Source organism: Cyclopterus lumpus, chromosome 1, assembly GCF_009769545.1.
Source record: "Cyclopterus lumpus isolate fCycLum1 chromosome 1, fCycLum1.pri, whole genome shotgun sequence".
In the NCBI taxonomy this organism is placed as follows: Eukaryota; Metazoa; Chordata; class Actinopteri; order Perciformes; family Cyclopteridae; genus Cyclopterus; species Cyclopterus lumpus.
In genome coordinates this window covers 5219960-5236640 of record NC_046966.1, presented here as the reverse complement: position 1 = coordinate 5236640, position 16681 = coordinate 5219960, and the positions used below count along the sequence as shown (strand labels likewise).

General features: G+C 42.7%; 3 protein-coding genes across 3 annotated transcripts; 2 read left to right on the top strand and 1 right to left on the bottom strand.

The window, feature by feature from the left end:
* The first annotated feature begins 815 nt into the window (after window positions 1–815).
* On the top strand, window positions 816–4078 carry LOC117731480. Its single transcript, XM_034533872.1, has 6 exons — window positions 816–1034; window positions 1449–1718; window positions 2722–2843; window positions 3131–3250; window positions 3392–3502; window positions 3592–4078. The coding sequence occupies exons 1-6, from the start codon at window positions 953–955 to the stop codon at window positions 3652–3654; spliced, it is 768 nt and encodes a 255-aa protein (XP_034389763.1). The 5' UTR covers window positions 816–952; the 3' UTR covers window positions 3655–4078.
* Window positions 4079–4273: 195 nt separating this feature from the next.
* Window positions 4274–9507, top strand: zgc:101679 (uncharacterized protein LOC450058 homolog). The gene is made up of 12 exons (XM_034540239.1): window positions 4274–5019; window positions 5454–5500; window positions 6027–6099; window positions 6604–6763; window positions 6962–7030; window positions 7157–7277; window positions 7409–7501; window positions 7673–7737; window positions 8097–8178; window positions 8305–8351; window positions 8648–8703; window positions 8819–9507. Exons 1-12 carry the CDS (start codon window positions 4868–4870, stop codon window positions 8898–8900), a joined length of 1047 nt encoding a protein of 348 aa, XP_034396130.1. The 5' UTR covers window positions 4274–4867; the 3' UTR covers window positions 8901–9507.
* Window positions 9176–13704, bottom strand: emp1 (epithelial membrane protein 1). The gene is made up of 5 exons (XM_034540248.1): window positions 13577–13704; window positions 12613–12703; window positions 12066–12165; window positions 11668–11808; window positions 9176–10704 (listed from the first exon to the last, which is right to left on the bottom strand). Exons 2-5 carry the CDS (start codon window positions 12685–12687, stop codon window positions 10544–10546), a joined length of 477 nt encoding a protein of 158 aa, XP_034396139.1. The 5' UTR covers window positions 12688–12703; window positions 13577–13704; the 3' UTR covers window positions 9176–10543.
* Window positions 13705–16681: the final 2977 nt, after the last annotated feature.

Here is a 16681-nt window from a genome sequence, read left to right as displayed (position 1 = left end):
AGAGGAAAGGAGAGAGGAGAGAGGAGAGGGGAGAGGGGAGAGAAGAGAGAGGAGAGGGGAGAGGGGAGAGGGGAGAGGGGAGAGGGGAGAGGGGAGAGGGGAGAGGGGAGAGAGGAAAGGAGAGAGGAAAGGAGAGAGGAGAGAGGAGAGGGGAGAGGGGAGAGGGGAGAGAAGAGAGGGGAGAGGGGAGAGGGGAGAGGGGAGAGAAGAGAGGGGAGAGGGGAGAGGGAAGAGAGGAAAGGAGAGAGGAGAGAGGAAGCGTGAACGAGGGGAAAAGAAAAGCAGACAAACAAACAAGGGTCAAAATGATAATCATAGCTGCTGCACCTCAACATCTGCATGGTGAGTTACTGATGTGAAGAAGTCACAACCATCAGCCACAGCTGGTTCACATTACCAACAGGCAGTTTGCCACCTTTCAGCTGGATTCCAGCCTCATATACACACACACACACACACACACACACACACACACACACACACCATACTTTCTCCTGTGCTGCTCGAGTCGGTTGCTTCCACTGTCTTTTAATAAACCACATGACTCCAACACTGTCCCGCTGTGGAGGAAAGCCAACATTGCACTTCACTTCGCAACCAGAGGCTGACGTAACAGAGATCACGCCGCCAGAAAAATAAAGACCAATAAATAATAAAATCAATCAAGTTCGGGGCCAACGTTTGTACACTTTTATTTCTATGTGGATGTTTCCTGGTGGCGTCCAATTCTTTCAGGCTTAAATGTTAAATGTCACTTGTGAATGTTCTTTTCCTTAGTGCTCCCAAACAAGTCTGTCTCCAAATAAATAGAACATTTTGAGGAAGTAGTTCTGCCAGAGACAGGAAGGCCAGCGTTGCAATATATGTACCAAGACAAACTGAAACACTGACTAGGTACAGCTTCAACGAGGACGACGAATAGCGTCCCAGAAAGAACCCCGAGGATCACAACATGGAGGCTCAACAATCTTGGCATCTTTCTTTCATGTCCACCTTTTTCTTTCTCGCTGCGTGCTCAGGAATGGACTCACCAAGTAAGCCACCAAACTTTACTTTTTGAAAATGTACTTATGGAGTAAAGGTTGAAACGTGGTACAAACTACAGTGCGGACCACGAATCTAACTCTTCGATTTGCAGTAAAATAAGTTTAGACACGTGTTCCTTTAGCATCATATCAACAACAACTATTTTTTATTACCAATCTATGTTTTTTTTGGGGGGGGGGAGGGGGTAAACCCTATACACTACTTAATCTATAAATGTAAAAGAAACGATAGTGTTCAAATTGCTTCTTTTGTGCAAAGTGTTTATGCTGATATGAAAGGGAGAAAAACAGCAGACTTGCACATTTGAGAAGCTCTAACCAGAGAATGTATGATGTTTTTACTAAACAACTGGTCGACCTAATCATTTCAGCTCCAATATGACCGTCTCTGTCCTCTCACAGGTCTCCGCCTGGAAAGCAGAGTATTTGTGGCCTTCGCAGGCAAAGAGCTCGACCTGAGCTGTGAGCTGAACATGCCAGCCAACCAGAGCAGCGGCGAGCTGACGTGCTCCGATCCGCTCCACAAACCGATCTACAGCTGTCCCATCGCCGAGAGCCACGGCCGGCCGCAGAAAGTACATCTTACATTGGAGCTGAAAAACGTGACCGCTTCAGGAGAATACAGTTGCCGCTATAAAACAGCCAAAGTGTACTGGTATCTTCGAGTGAGAAGTGAGTATGAAAAGGGGAGAGTGCGAATGAAAAATTGAGGTTAAAGTGAACAGTCGTTTTTTTTATTTATTTTTTTATTTATTTATTGATGGGAATTGGTGGTATACAGAAAGTAAATTGGGAGGCATTAATGGTACAATCTCCATGTTTGTTTTTTTTCCAAACAAATAACGTCATCCAACAAATAACATCATCCAACAGTACTTTGAACTATAAATGAAAAATAAATAAAACACACAAAATAATACTAATAATAAAAATTAAAATGATAAACCCCCACAGTAATAAGAATCATGAAAAGAAAAGAACACACACTTATATCTTAAGCCCTAGGTGCCTATGTATCACGAATGTGACTAGGCGTTTAAGAGCATTATTACCAGTACCTAGGGTTTGAGTTTCGTTGGCAACGATTGATTCATGATTTCCATGAACGCAGAATGTGTAGTGATTTGTTGGAAAACCACGAAAATGGTAAGGTAATGGTGGGACAGGAAGTTCAGTTTTTAGCAGATGTAATCATGCATGTGGCACTTAATTAATTTAATTTTGGTCACCAAAAAATGTCTAATTTGTCACTTCTGGTTGCAAATAAACAAGATGGCGTTGGCCAAAACGTCGAACTCGAGGCTTCAAAGAGTCCACAAACCAATGGGTGTCGTCACGGTGACTACTTCAACTCTAGGGATGAATTGTTGGAATGTACATGTTTGCTTCCAATGAGTCTTTAACGTTTGAGTGGACATGAGGTTTGAATGGTTCAACCAACTGATGGTTTAATTTGAGCCCACCAAGGAAAAGAATCTTATAAAAAATATACAGAACTGTGTGACTGAAATAAATAAATAAATCTTTATTGTCCCTTGAGATTGATCTTGGGACCCTTTGGAGGGTCCCTGACTCCCTGCTTGGGAACCCAATATCAAAAGCCACTTGTGAACTAATACTGATCCGCAAAAAAGTCTGGTGACCTTCCTGCACTGCATTGTGGGTGTCTTTCCAGGTGACAGCGACTGGGACCTCGGGATATCGTATTTCACAGAAGTCCTTGTCGTCTCCGTCTTCACCGGTCTGCTGCTGGTTTTCAGTGTGGCCAGCTCTGTGTATGTCTTCAGAGGACATTGGGTAAGATGTGTCCTGCTCAGGAGCCCAGACGTTAAGAAACAGCATGTTGCAATGTCAGAATGTTGCTTCGTTATGACAGATGAGTTGAGTTTTTTAATGTTCAATGGAGTACCGGCGACTAAGTCACCTCTTGAACTCATTAATTTTATTCATTAATAAATAATTGATAACACAGACGGACTGGAAAACTGGGCCGGAGTCCTGCTCCATCACAAACCTGTGTGTCTTTTAGTCTATAGTTTTTGTTATTAATTAATCTTTCGATGCCTTCAATTGTCATTGTTTAGACAGACTGCCACACTAAATGTGGCAGAAAAGACAAGCAGAAAAGAGAAGAAAGGAAAGAAAAAGAGACAGAGGACAACGACGCGGATGTGATAACGTCTCCGACTATGTCTTTCTATGCCGTAAGCACCTTTCTACTCATCAGTGTAAAAGACAGACACAGATTACACCTGAATTCAACAGCAGCACGTGATGTGTGTCCACCAGATCCCCTGCATTCACACATGTTCATTGTAATATGTCTAAATCATATATCCTCTCAGAGTCTAGAGGCTCGGCCCAGGTCCATTTATGATGTGCTGGACCACTCAGCTGCCAACAGAGAGCCAGACCGAAGCAAAGCTAAACCCAAGAAAAAGGAACCCGAAAAGCCGGTCAGTGTGGACTTCAGGCATGTTTCTCTGTTATCAGCGGAAAGCAATGCAACGTGCAGTTGGTGACCTGTCTCCTGCTTCCTCCACAGGTGGTGCAGACCGCACAAGACCAGCAGGAAGGCGTATTTGAGTCTGTCTATGAGAATTTTTGAATCAGAGATAAACTTGTTCCAAAAGATTGTGACATTTATATTCGTGGCTGAGAGGATCTCAGTTTGCTTTTCTGAAACATTGTCGTTTGTTACCAGTATTTAGATTCTTTAAACAGGAAAGTAACAAAAGCACAATGTAAAAATACTCGGTTACACGTAAATTAGTCAAGTAAAAATACAAAATTATTATCAGCAAATAATACTCAAAGAACAAAAGCAAAAGTACCCATTATGCAGGCAAAATCTGCATTGTATTATTTTATTAATACCGATATATTAACATTGTAATGTTTGGTTACGGTGGAACTAGGCTAATAATAACTATTTGATTTAGAAGTAAAACATTTATTGCAAAAATGTAATGTATAACAATGCTGCATTGTTAATAATGAGGTGTCAAATAAATGTAGTTGAGTAAAATGAACATCCATCCATCCATTATCACCCACTTATCCGGGGTCGGGTCGCGGTGGCAGCAGGTTCAGCAGGCCGACCCAGGCCTCCCTCTCACCCGCAACACTTTCCAGCTCATTCTGGGAGATCCCGAGGCGTTCCAAGGCCAGCCGGGAGATATAATCCCTCCAGCGTGTCCTCGGTCTTCCCCGGGGCCTCTTACCAGTAAAATGAACAATGAAATGAAAAAGTACAATGTTTCTCTTTGAATTATAGGGAGAGGTACAATAGTAAAAGTAGTAAGAGTTTTACTCAAAATAAATAAATCTGCCACCAGTCTCAGGCAGAGCATAGAACCATGAGATCAGAGGATAGAACCCTCAGGTCAGAGCTTAGAACCCTGAGATCAGAACATAGAACTTTGAGATAAGACTATAGAACCCTAAGATCAGAACATAGAAATCTGAGATCAGTGCATATGACCTTGAGGTCAGGCGTAGAACAGTGAGATCAGAGCATAGAACCTTGAGGTCAGGCATAGAACCCTGAGATCAGAGCATAGAACCTTGAGGTCAGGCATAGCACCCTGAGATCAGAGAACCATGAGGTCAGCGCATAGAACCCTGAGTTCAGAGCATCCTGTGATCAGAGAACCCTGAGGTCAGAGCAGAGAAACCTGTGATCAGAGAACCCTGAGGTCAGAGAATATACCTCAAGGTTCTATGCTCTAATCTCAGATCTCTCTGAACCCTGAATTCTTTTATTTAGGTTGGTCTCCATATTTGGGCATTTCCTTCTGCGATAAGCGCCCTCCTGACCAATGAAGTTGCAGGTATTGATTCTACGAGCCAATGCCAACGCTCTGGCCAGTTGGACTTCCGGGTTTGGTTTGTTGTGCTTTTCTGCATCGATCATGGCTGCAGAGGGCGATTTTCTGGCGAGATACCGTTCCGTTTCAAATAAACTGAAAAAGTAAGGGGTTGAGTTACATTACTTCAAATAGAAAGAGGGCTGCAAATGAGCGTTAGCGTGACGTGTCTTGACAATAATGATACGTATCTAGCTAAAAGCTAGGCTAAGGTCCATGTTAACTTGTCTGTCATTACTGCTGTTTATCGTTAACTTACATGTGAGTGCTTGTGATGCAGTTTGTTATGAAATATAATGTTCATAGATTGTAATTGTTTAGTTCCGGCTCATTAAAAGTAGTTACTGGTGAGTAGTTGCGTTACTCGACAGCTAAGCTATCGTTAACGGTTTGGCTAGCTGCAGTGAACTAGTCTCACGTTCATTCTCCTGTTTAGCGCATGAACAGTTACCTGGACGCGAATTTACTCCAGCTGGATTGATAAATGTCTAATTGTGATCTTTTAGAAATGTTAACGGCGTGTGTTTCCTTGTGGCAGACGTTTCCTCCGGAAGCCCAATGTAGCAGAGGCGAGTGAGCAATTTGGTAAGTGTCTCTAACGCTGCCTTCACACTCAGCTTACAACGGCCCAGTCCCAGTGTCCCCCCAAAGGCTTTAAACCTTGGTTGCGTGTGGTTCCTGTACGGTCTCGAAAGGGTGTAAATACGAATGGGACAGCACATGAGCTGTCACATTCACAGCTTCAATAACCAAATTCCATGTTTGATGATTACATAAACCTGTGTAACATAATCTCTGCTTCCATTCCTCTGATTTCATGTGTTTTAATGTTCCATCTTTAATCCTTAATGTTTCTGAGGATATGTAATTTGCCAGACTGAACACACATGTGCCGTCCTCTTTGTTTACCTTTTTCTTCCACTTCCACTGGTAACCCACCTGGTGTTTAACATCACATTGCTATAAATTATGGGTAATTCCCTTCGGCAAAGTCTGCAGAAAATGCGGTTACGGAAAGCGTTCGTAGACGGCTTAAAATGTCTGCGAGAGAGCCCCCAAACAACATGATGGTTTGACAGGTGTGTTTTCCTGTTGTCCCTTTGTGTTTCAGGTCAGTTAGCTAAGGAGCTGAAGCAGCAGGACTGCCTGCAGTATGCCGCCTTCTGTAACCTGGCAATGGCTCGGTGAGTGGACAACCTGTGTGTCCTCGTACCTGTTGCGCCAGATTGACCAGGACCAGCTCAGAGTCCAACACGACACAGGATGCCAAAAGCATGCAACCACCTTTGTCCACATGCGTGGGTGTACTTGCATTTGTGCAAGTACACCCACGTGTATACAGGGAAATATTTATGGTAAAAACATACAGGGAAAGTTAACACAATAGCCCGCTTACAACCTAGTGGTTAAACACTTTGGGAAATGCCCTTTTCTGTGTTTGCCCCTCGTGCACAAATCAAGATCCATTAATTAATTAAAATGTTATTTGTGACGTTTAATACCATGTCTATGCATTCATTTAGTAATTCGTCAGCTCTATCATGGTTGTTACAAACATTTGAAATTCTTGCTACTATGTCTTTGGTTCAATAAACGCTGCTTTTTCTAATGGAGGTCACATGCTCACTGTGTGTGTGTGTGTGTGTGTGTGTGTGTGTGTTGCACACCACCAAACATCTTGTCTGCAGGTGTGAGCAGACCCTCTTCAACGCGCCTGGAGAGGCTCTGGCGTTAACCGATGCCGCCCGCCTCTTTCTCTCGTCTGAGAAGGAGAACCGGGCGCTGCAAGCCCCGGGCTTTGACGAGCACCTTCAAGCGGCTCTCAACTGCTACAGTTTTGCCGTCAAGGTGCGCGGCGATTCCTCGTTTTGTTTCGAGAGGCTTCAAGCGACAGTTGTTCTGTGAAAGTATCTGGAGAATAGAAAGTAGTAGTTTGTGGTTTATACATGAGTAGATTTTGGGAGTAGATTTTGGAGTACATTCCTGTGTCGTTTCCCCAGTTCTAAAGAGGCTGTAAGATAATGCTGATGTGAAAATGGCTTACAGGTGCACATTGAGATGAACCAGCCTGTGATGGCGGCCAGCCTGTGTCTCGAACTTGGCAACGCTCTCAAGGTAAAACTCACCTCCTGGCTGTCCTGAAAGATAAATTAACTTGATCTTTGCTTTTAAAATTTTAAATATGATATACAGTTTCTTCAAACGACACTTCAGTCTCAACTCCTCCTCTGGTTTCACCAGGAGATGAACAGACCAGGAGAGGCCATCGTTCACTTCCAGAGGGCTGCCGAGCTGCAAACGCAGATGCCAGTTGAAGCTCTGCTGTCAATGGGAGAAATGGCCACGTGTAAAATTCTCACCCGTGAGTTCAGTCTGTCTGTGTTTGCGTCTCATGCGTAGCTGATGTGGGTTTTCTGTGCACATGTGACTTGACTATCTAGTGTTTAAACGTGCGCGTCGCTTGTTGTTGTTTTTTATTCTTCTTTTCTGCAGGTGACTACGACGGTGCTCTGTCGGTGTTCACAGAGATGCAGCTGACGTGCCAGGAGAGAGGCCTGCAGCTACCGGGCATCAACACCCCCGTTGGTGAGGCTTCACTTTCATCTACAAGCTCCACCCCTTTTGAAATAGTCGCGTGTATGAACGGAGGCGTCTCACTTTCTGCTTAAATATTGTTGTTGCATTTTATTTGACCACACTGACGGGGAAAACAGCAATAAATATTGAACCGTCTTCATTTCTCTTTTCCTGAAAAAGGGGCATTTTTGGACATTGTCGCAAAATGTGAAATATCCAGAGTTCTACTGCTGATGTTGCTTGAGGTAAGCATGTTGATTTTAATATAGAAAGACAAGACATTGCAAAAAAAAAACATGTTCATCAGTGAAGTGGAAAAACATGGCCTCAATAAGGGACCATATTGATTTTGTTAAGAACGTATGAACCAGTTATTTACGCGTCACTTGGGTAAAGCTATATGTAGGTTGTGATAAAACACTGTGCAAAGTATGTCATTTTTTACCACTGGTACACAGCAACACCAACACTTGCCAACACTTCAGTGTCGGAACGCTGCTTTTACGGATGCCAAGTATTGATCTCTCCTAGCAATGCCAATGTATCCCACACCTGTACGTGACTTACGTTTTAATGGTCCAACATTGCTTGTTTGCCCGAGCAGCCCCCCCCACAGAAGTTGTTACCAGAACATGCCCAGACCCTGGAGAGATACGCATGGGAGTCTTTTGACCCTCACAGCCAAGGTAAAACATTGATCCATTATTGCAGCAGAAACGTGTCAAATGATACAAGTTTGTCTTTTCACTGTGAATGTGCAGCCTACGAGTGACTTATTTTAGTGTAATCGTGGGTCTTGTCCTTTTCTTCAGTGACCTTCCTGCCTGAGAATGTTTTCCTGCTCCTGCAGTCCGTAGTGGTGAGCGTCATCGTCCACATGCTTGACCATTTCACAGGATTTCCTGGTCCTTCATACAGGAAAGATAATGGAGTCCTGTCTTTCCTCGCCAATTGTGTGTGTGTGTGTGTGTTCAAAGTTCCTGATTAATGTTTACTCGTGGCTTAAATAGAAAAGATTAAAGCAACTCTATCTATAATTGGAGGAGTTATAAATGAGCATATTCATCGACAAGATGCTGAGAACTTGTCGAGGTTGTGTGACTGCAGTTCTGGTTTCACTTTTGTTCGTCGTTTAACAGTAAATCTGTTTTGCAGATGGCGTGTCAGGAGAAAGACACAGAGTCCCTCAAGTCTCTTCAGACTGAGCTTTGGTGAGCACTCAAAAATCCGACCATCGTGCGCGGCGTCTTTCTATATTTTCTTCTTTACCGTGTTTCAATCTTCATTTTCCATATTGATTATGTGTGGTTTCTCCTCTCCCCTCAGGCCGTTTCTGACTGCAGAGCAGAATCATCTCCTCCACCTGGTGGTTCAGGAGCGCATCACGCCGTCTGGACAAGGCATTTAGTCTGAAGGTTTTACTCACTTCCTCTGGGAGCGACGCTTTATAGAATGGAACATTCCTGTTTCTGACTGGGTCTGTTGTAAGGCCCGAGGACTTGTTGTTCTCAAAGCCTCAGTGTTGTAGCTTGCATTTTGTTGTTGTTCTTTTTTAATTGTAATTCAAATGAATTTCGAATGAAATCTTGTGTGCACAGCTGGACCTATGAATACATATTTATTATGGAACAGTGACTTTTTGTTGCATTTAATAGATGAAAGTTTAATAGATGAAACACAAAGGCCGTTGTTATAATTTGTTTTATTAAATGATATGGCTTGAATTCCAATGCAATTACAAACAAAACCTTCTATTGCATAGTTTTGCATTATGGTAAAATTAAACAACATTGACCTCCATCCTGGTTCACTGAATTCTCACCTGTACACATTGCATGTACTTTTCTTATGATAGCAGCCAACTACAAACACAAATTAAACATAAAAGAAATACAAAATGTTACAAAAATATAATGGTTACAATGTACATGGATACAAAATTAAAAAAAGGAAACACTATTCTTCAGTTGTAAAATGAGGATACATGATTAAAACTACTTGTGCTGTATATTGAGGCTGGTCTTTCCTGGTTGTTCTGCAGTAGGACTGCTGTCATTTTGCCAACATGCTGTACGTTCACAGATACAGTATTTGTCATTTTCCACTCCTTCAATCTGGAAAGCTGCAGTAGTAACTGTCAGCCTCACCACGATGCTATACAGGATGATAAGCACTTTCATCTCAGTGTTTTCTTTTAATCTCAAAAGGGCTTTCCTCCTCCCACACGGTCAACTTTGTTTGATTTTAAAAACATTTTTTAAAGGAGCAGTTTATTGGAAGTACTTCTCTTTTCTTTCTTGCAGAGTTAGATGAGAAGAATGATACTTTGCTCCTCTCTGGTAAACGTGAAGCTATCCGCAGCAGTGGCTTAGCTTAGTTTAGTTTAGCACAATGACTGGTAAGTCCACAAACCAGCACGTTTCCTCTCGTTTGGTTTAGGTCGACACGTGGCTCATATTTACACTTTGCTTTTTAGCTAGCTGTTTCCAGTCTTTATGCTAAGCTATCCCTCCGCTGCCAGTAGCTTTACACTTAAACGCACAGATACAAGACTGGCATCAACCCTCTACAAGAAATCCTATATATTTCTCAAAATGTCAAACTAGTCCTATACATAATGGTTATGTACTATTCTCCAATTGTATCTGTAACTGAATTTTAAAAGACCATTGCTTTATTCATTATTTTATGGTTACACTTCTAGGAAATAAGCACCCGCCTCATCACAACCATCACAGCGTTTTTTTTTAGCCCGCACTGCGCTCCTCTCCCTTTTTAATCGAATAGAAATCTATGAAGTAAAATGGTCACGTTCAGCCCTTTGTGTAACGTAAGCATGAGCTCCATTTCAATTTGTAATATTCAAAATATAAACAAATGGCTCTTGTAAGCAATCTAACATTATTACCCCCCCCCACACACACACATTTTTCCTAGCTGCAGATGTAGTTCGTCAATCTTTACGTTTCTCCTCCCCACCCCCCCCAATTTATTAATTCAAATTCAAACCGGGATGGTGATCCCAGGCCTGACCTCGTTCCCGGTGTCCTCTCACTCGCTCTTCTTCCGCAGGATGAGGTAGGTGATGGCTAAGATGAAGGTGAGCACAAAGGAGATCCAGGCCAGCACGTACGAGTGTCCGTAGCCTCCCTCCGTGTCGTTGGCGTGGAGCTTGGCCGTGTAGACCGAGGCCGCTATCATTATGGACAGGCCTGCCGGAGAGTGGAGGGGATAATGTTGTCACACGAGGCACTTAAGAAATCATTCTTTTTTAAAATGTGTATATATATATATTTTATGTATTTATATATATTATTTATATTTATATATTTGTATATATCTATTCATATATATATTTATATATCTTTATTTTTATATATATACAGTATATATATATATTATGAGACGAGGCTCAGGGACGGTGTAGCAGACGGTTCCTCTGAACCCACAATGACAACGTTCCCCGAGCTAATTTCCCCAATTATACCTAGTCATGACTAGAAATTTTTTATTATTATTATTATTATTTGTACTTTTCTAGTAGTAGGGCCAAAGATGATTCATAATTAACCATCTAACCCGCTTGTGTTGTGGTTTACAAGTCTTCTGTCAACATGGATACGTTGAGTTTTACCAAAAATCTGTCACAGCAAATAATCCATAATTACAATTATAATAATATACTATGTCAGCTGGGATAGGCTCCAGCGCCCCCGCGACCCTAATGAGGATAAGCGGTATTGAAAATGGATGGATGGATGGATAATATACTAGACCTAATTCATTGGTATGAATGTGACTCAACTTCACCATTTGGTTTTGGATATGGTTTATGACAAGGCGTTGATAACTACCTTACTGCTTACTTACTTCTACTTAAGTGACATTCTGAATGCAGGACTTTTACGTGGAACACAAAACTGCATCCATAAAAAATGTATAACATCTCAACTTAATGAGATATTTAGCTCTGCTTTTCCTCGCTTCCTGAGGTAAAGTTAATGCATTTTAAAGCCGTCCTATCAAATGAAATAATTTACAGTCACAGGTCTCAAGTGGAGCATTTAGCCCACATCCTCCGTGGAGAGGTACAAATCTCCGCTGCAGGCAGCAAGAAAAACAAATCGATACTTCTTGCAGCTGCAGGTCGAGACACTTGACTCTGGGTTACTTACAGGCGATTAGCTGCAAAATGCCGGTGAAGGTGAACCTCTGGCCCTTGGGCAGGGTGAACAGCTGAGCCACAAACACGAGCAAGGCCAGAATGGCGAAAATGCAGGCCAGCACGGAGGTGGCCTGCACCGCCTGGAGGTATTCTGCAGCGGCAGGGCGACAAGACAGACACGCAGTCGATAAAAGATCCACATCAACACGGACACAAGGCAATAGCACTGTTCAAATGGTAGTCATTATAACTACTCTAATATTATTCTTATTAATATTAACACCTATGCAATAATCACTGATAACCTCTCAGCATATTGTGTTGCAATCCCCTAATCAGCATCCCTCCGGTTTCTACATCTCATCACATTGAATCTCCACTCAGACCATAACAAGGTGTTAACTTTACCCTCTGGGTAGTCTTTCAGGTTGGAGTAATGCCAGGCTGAGTTGGTCAACTCCCACCTGCCCCACAAGTCGGTTGACGCCGTGTTGGTGATCCACCAGGCCTGAAGACAAACGGGAAGATGAGAACAAACGCATGTTGTCCAGAAAGTGAAGGGATATTTCTCATAGTTTTACTCTTTTTTTAAATTTTTTATAAAGGGGACATATTGGGCTCATTTGTAGGTTCATACTTGTATTGAGGGCTTCTACCGGAACACATTTACATGCTTTAATTTCCCCAAAAACTATATTTTGTCTGAATTCTACATTTGGTCTCCATATATTGTACAGTTGTGGCGTCACAACCGGTTCGTTTTAAAGGCATCGTGTATTTCTCACTGGATTGAGCGATTCAATACTTTATAAGTAATACATAATAATAATAATAATAATAATGTATCCTTTATTGATCGCACAGTTGGGAAATTATTCTCTCACAATATATAAATAAATATATAGAACTTATATGGGACCTTTAAATGTGAATGGGGGAACAATAATCCACCTACATTATCAATGGCGGCCACCAGGAGCAGGATGATGGTGGTGATGTGCAGAACAACGATTCCAGCAAGCATCAACATCGTTGCCTTCTGAAAACTGATATCAAGTGTGTGTGTGTGTGTGTGTGTGTGGGGGGGGGGGGGGGGGGGGGGGGGGGGTCGCAAATTAATAAGGGACACTCAAGACAGAAAGAACAAAAACATATATATTCCTGGTAGAGACAGAGAGCCGTTGCATGCGAGCCCAAACTCGCCCCAGAAGTCTGAGACAGACGGACACATTTTTTAATCACGCACATCTGCTATCACACACACACAGCGCGCGCGCACGCACACAGCGCGCGCGCAGACACACGCACACAACCAATTGCACATCTTAAAAGTGTAGTCGTTTTTTTTTTTACAACACGTATTTCCTCCGCTATTACATATGAACATGCGCATTGCGACGCGTGTCGGCCGCAGACACGCTCAACCCGTTTTGCTGGACGACGTCAGTCGGTTTCCGTCGACTAGAAAGGCGCATTTGTTTGGTGACGGCGATTTGGGGCATTCCTCAAACGGGCTGCGCTCCGTCACGCGCACGCGCACGGGCCTGTACTATGGCGAACGACTTTGAAAAGAGCGCGAGAACGACGGTTTCTCCGACAGAAACCGAATAATAAACACATCACTAACGTATCCGCGCGCACATAAACACGGCAAATAGTGCGCAGAGTTGAGCGCTGCGTGTTCTTTCAAAAAGACTCGTTTTCGTTTCTTTCTTTCTTCTTCTCCGCGCTGTTCTTCAAAGAGCTGCTGGCAAAACACATCTGCACTTCAACTTCTCTGCACTCGACACAACGACAAGAAACAAAACAAACGGCAACGACAAAAAGTTCACGAATGATGCGCGAGAGCGCTTTTAACGGCACGCGCTCCCATAAAACATAACTTCGCAAAGCATAAACGGCGATGGGTTGAGAGTTACCTGAAAGTGCTCTGACGCACGGGCCCGGGACTGATTTGGGAATGTGAAAACAGCGTAGACCCACCCAGCTTTGACTTCGCAGCACACACATCACCCTGTTTCCCTCTCCATTCCCTCTCTTTCCTCTCACCAAGCCCCACCCATGAAGTTTCTTTTTTTTCTTTTCTTTCTTTCTTTCTTTCTCTTCTTACCCCCTTCTCAATGAAATGTCCAGACCAGTTTGTCCCCGTCAACTCCAAAAAAACGGTGCTTCGAGAGGTTCGCTCTTCAATCATTCATACTTTCTTGGCACCTCTTTTTCTTCTTCTTTCCCAACAGCCTGATGATTTATTTTTTTATGAAATTGATCATCTGTGTACAGCTTGCCGCTTATTGCCATACTTTTTATTATATGTATTAGCATTTAAATCTCTCAACATGCAGCCCGAGCCTCCATTGTCATTCACAAAATACACGTAGCAACCTTTTTTTCTGCATTCATAAACTCGACTATAGGACGGAGTAAATGAACATATACTGCACTCTGCAAACCGTCATATTTTAAATAGACACTGTCAGACGATGATATTATTGTCTGCAGTCAAATCATATGTTATTAGGGGATTACTCGGCAGACGGTGCATCTCTGGTAAAACCTTTCATCACTCGCTCTCCAGTAAATATGGGGCTTCTTATTTCTACAACAAAGCAGTATGTAAAAAAAAAAAGGAAATAAAAGAACATCTTACGTCTCCTAACAGGCCTCGGCTCATGTCTTATCTCCCCTCGGGCCGTGTGGTCTCTCAGTGACGACCACATGGACCGAGGAAGCCCCGACTCCCGCACCACAATGGCGGCTTTGTCCTCCCGGAGGTGGGATGAGGAGAGATACCATAATTGCTTCCTTTTGCTCTTTTCACACCGATGCTTCCCCACTCGGGGTCATCTGTGGCTGGGAGGAGGAAAAAAGAGAAAGAAGGAAAAAAAACACAGTCAAGAATCAAAGTTTACACGGCTCGCTGCAGAGAGAGGAAGAGAGGGTACAGTATGTACACATATTATGGGATGCATTTTCTCAGTGGCTACAGACATTTAATCAGCGTCATCAAAGCCCAGAGGCTCGTTTAACAACTTCTGAATGTATGTCTCTAAAGTTTCCACTGTATTATCTAATCCAGACGGACAGGACATCATGTGTCTTCTCTTTTTTTTTGGTGCTAAATATGAACACAATATTTTGTATGAAAATGTGTAATATTGGAACGAAACATCAACATATTCCGATATTACTGATATTATATTTTGATATGGAGTTCAGGCTGCCATTATTGCTTTAAATTTGGTAACAGTAATAATAATACTACACTAGAAAAACTCCACTGTAAAAGTCCTGCATTCAACATGTTGCTGAAGTAGAAGTAGTAATACTACACTGTAAAAATACTACTTCAACTAAAAGTCCATGCTTTCATAAACAGCAAAATGTATCAATGTAAAAGTACTTAATGCCTGTATTGTAAAATGTCTCCTGTGACTGATCTCTTACATTTTGACATTATTGGATTCTTATTAATGACGCATCAACGTGTAAGAAGCATTTAGCTGGGAACAGTTTTAGCTGCTTTTATCAAGCATTAATCTGCTGTATAAAGAAGGGCCATTTTCATTAATTTAGTTTTTTTAATATTAGTATTTTGTCATCCACATCTGGAAATCCCTTCAGGACAGAAGCACATGTTGTTTCAAAGATCACTTCTCAGAAAACTGGATGCCGATATCTTCGTGACTTGAATGGCGCTGTCGCACGCTAGAGGCCCAAACTGGAGGGAGGTTTTGTCGAAGTCGAGCATCTGCGGATTAGAGCCATCGAAACCTAGAGTATCTCTTTTAGAGCGCACGCGTTCCTCACAAGCTCTGTGTTACATAACTGTGTTCTACACGCCGACTGGGCGCTGATGGAGCCATTAGACTAGAGTAAGTTCTAGCGTATCGCCGGGATGACAATCATATCGAGGGCTGTTGTGATTGTCACGTTGGGCGTAGGAACAGACGAGGGGAAGTACTTTTCTCTCCCATAATCACTCTGAATAAAAAGCCCGACCATAACAGCTGACCCCAGATGGTTTGTCATCCCCTCACAGTTGAATGGTGAGTGGGTGCTCAGCAGGCCTGGTTTCGCCTGATCTGAGTCACTGGAGTTTTCTATTCCCGGCACAACATGTGGGCCTCTAGAAAGTACAATCTATCGTGCACTGTGCATGTGGGGAAAGACGTGAGGGAGAAGTAGCTTCTTTCAGGAATGAATGCTGACAATAGTCTCCGGGGATGGCTACGTATACGTGTGATGACCGGTCCACCTTGGTCTATGGGCTGGGGCGAAAAGTCAATATGATGATTTATTGTCTTCCAATGGAGTCACATCGCGATGTAATCATATGTCGAGATATGGTGATACACCAATACGTCGTCTAACTTGATACCGAGAACACACTCAGACAATCGGATTATATGAGAACAATACTCCTCATGTGTCAAGTACTTCATTCGCTCAAGACTCGAGTATACAAAACATGGGGTCCTTTCATATTGACCATTGACTTTGTGAGTTACCAGAAAACAGGTTATATTGTGACACATATTGTTATTGAGATATTAAATTCCCTACATCAGAATCAAAGGTATTGGCCGTATGGCCCAGCACTACTTTTGTCCTGACTAAGGTGTCGAGGATCAGGTGTCTTTTCTTGTCTGTGAATGAAAGAGGACATATTCAGTATTTCACGCGGATTTTAAATAATGCAGGATAACCACCGCTCCACCCGGCTTCATCTTAGCTAAAAGGTGCTGCAGGTATATCAAAAGTCCAAACTGATGAAAGAGTCACACGCACACTTAGATCTATGCCGTCAAATAAAGTGTTCACTGCGGCTCCAAGGAGACGTTGCTGGTGTGTTTGTTTCTTGGGGTTCTTGGCAGTCAGATTGTGATGCAATGTGTTCACGCGACAAAACTGAGCACGATATGGTCTATGATGTACTGATATGCAGAATATATATATATATATTCTGCATATCAGTAAATCAGTTGCTCATACCATGATTGGTAACGGTTATTGAATAAAGTGTC

What these genes read in the sequence shown, in the direction of transcription:
- emp1 (XM_034540248.1), bottom strand. Translation starts at nt 12,687, where the DNA reads ATGTTGATGCTTGCTGGAATCGTTGTTCTGCACATCACCACCATCATC. An exon ending in TGGTGGCCGCCATTGATAAT is followed by an intron (nt 12,166 to 12,612) that starts GTAGGTGGATTA and finishes GTTTGTCTTCAG; the next exon opens with GCCTGGTGGATCACCAACAC. An exon ending in CATTTTGCAGCTAATCGCCT is followed by an intron (nt 10,705 to 11,667) that starts GTAAGTAACCCA and finishes ACTCTCCGGCAG; the next exon opens with GCCTGTCCATAATGATAGCG.
- zgc:101679 (XM_034540239.1), top strand. Translation starts at nt 4,868, where the DNA reads ATGAAGTTGCAGGTATTGATTCTACGAGCCAATGCCAACGCTCTGGCC. An exon ending in GTTTCAAATAAACTGAAAAA is followed by an intron (nt 5,020 to 5,453) that starts GTAAGGGGTTGA and finishes TCCTTGTGGCAG; the next exon opens with ACGTTTCCTCCGGAAGCCCA. An exon ending in GGGCATCAACACCCCCGTTG is followed by an intron (nt 7,502 to 7,672) that starts GTGAGGCTTCAC and finishes TTCCTGAAAAAG; the next exon opens with GGGCATTTTTGGACATTGTC.
- LOC117731480 (XM_034533872.1), top strand. Translation starts at nt 953, where the DNA reads ATGGAGGCTCAACAATCTTGGCATCTTTCTTTCATGTCCACCTTTTTC. An exon ending in CTGGTATCTTCGAGTGAGAA is followed by an intron (nt 1,719 to 2,721) that starts GTGAGTATGAAA and finishes GTGTCTTTCCAG; the next exon opens with GTGACAGCGACTGGGACCTC. An exon ending in ATGTCTTCAGAGGACATTGG is followed by an intron (nt 2,844 to 3,130) that starts GTAAGATGTGTC and finishes GTCATTGTTTAG; the next exon opens with ACAGACTGCCACACTAAATG.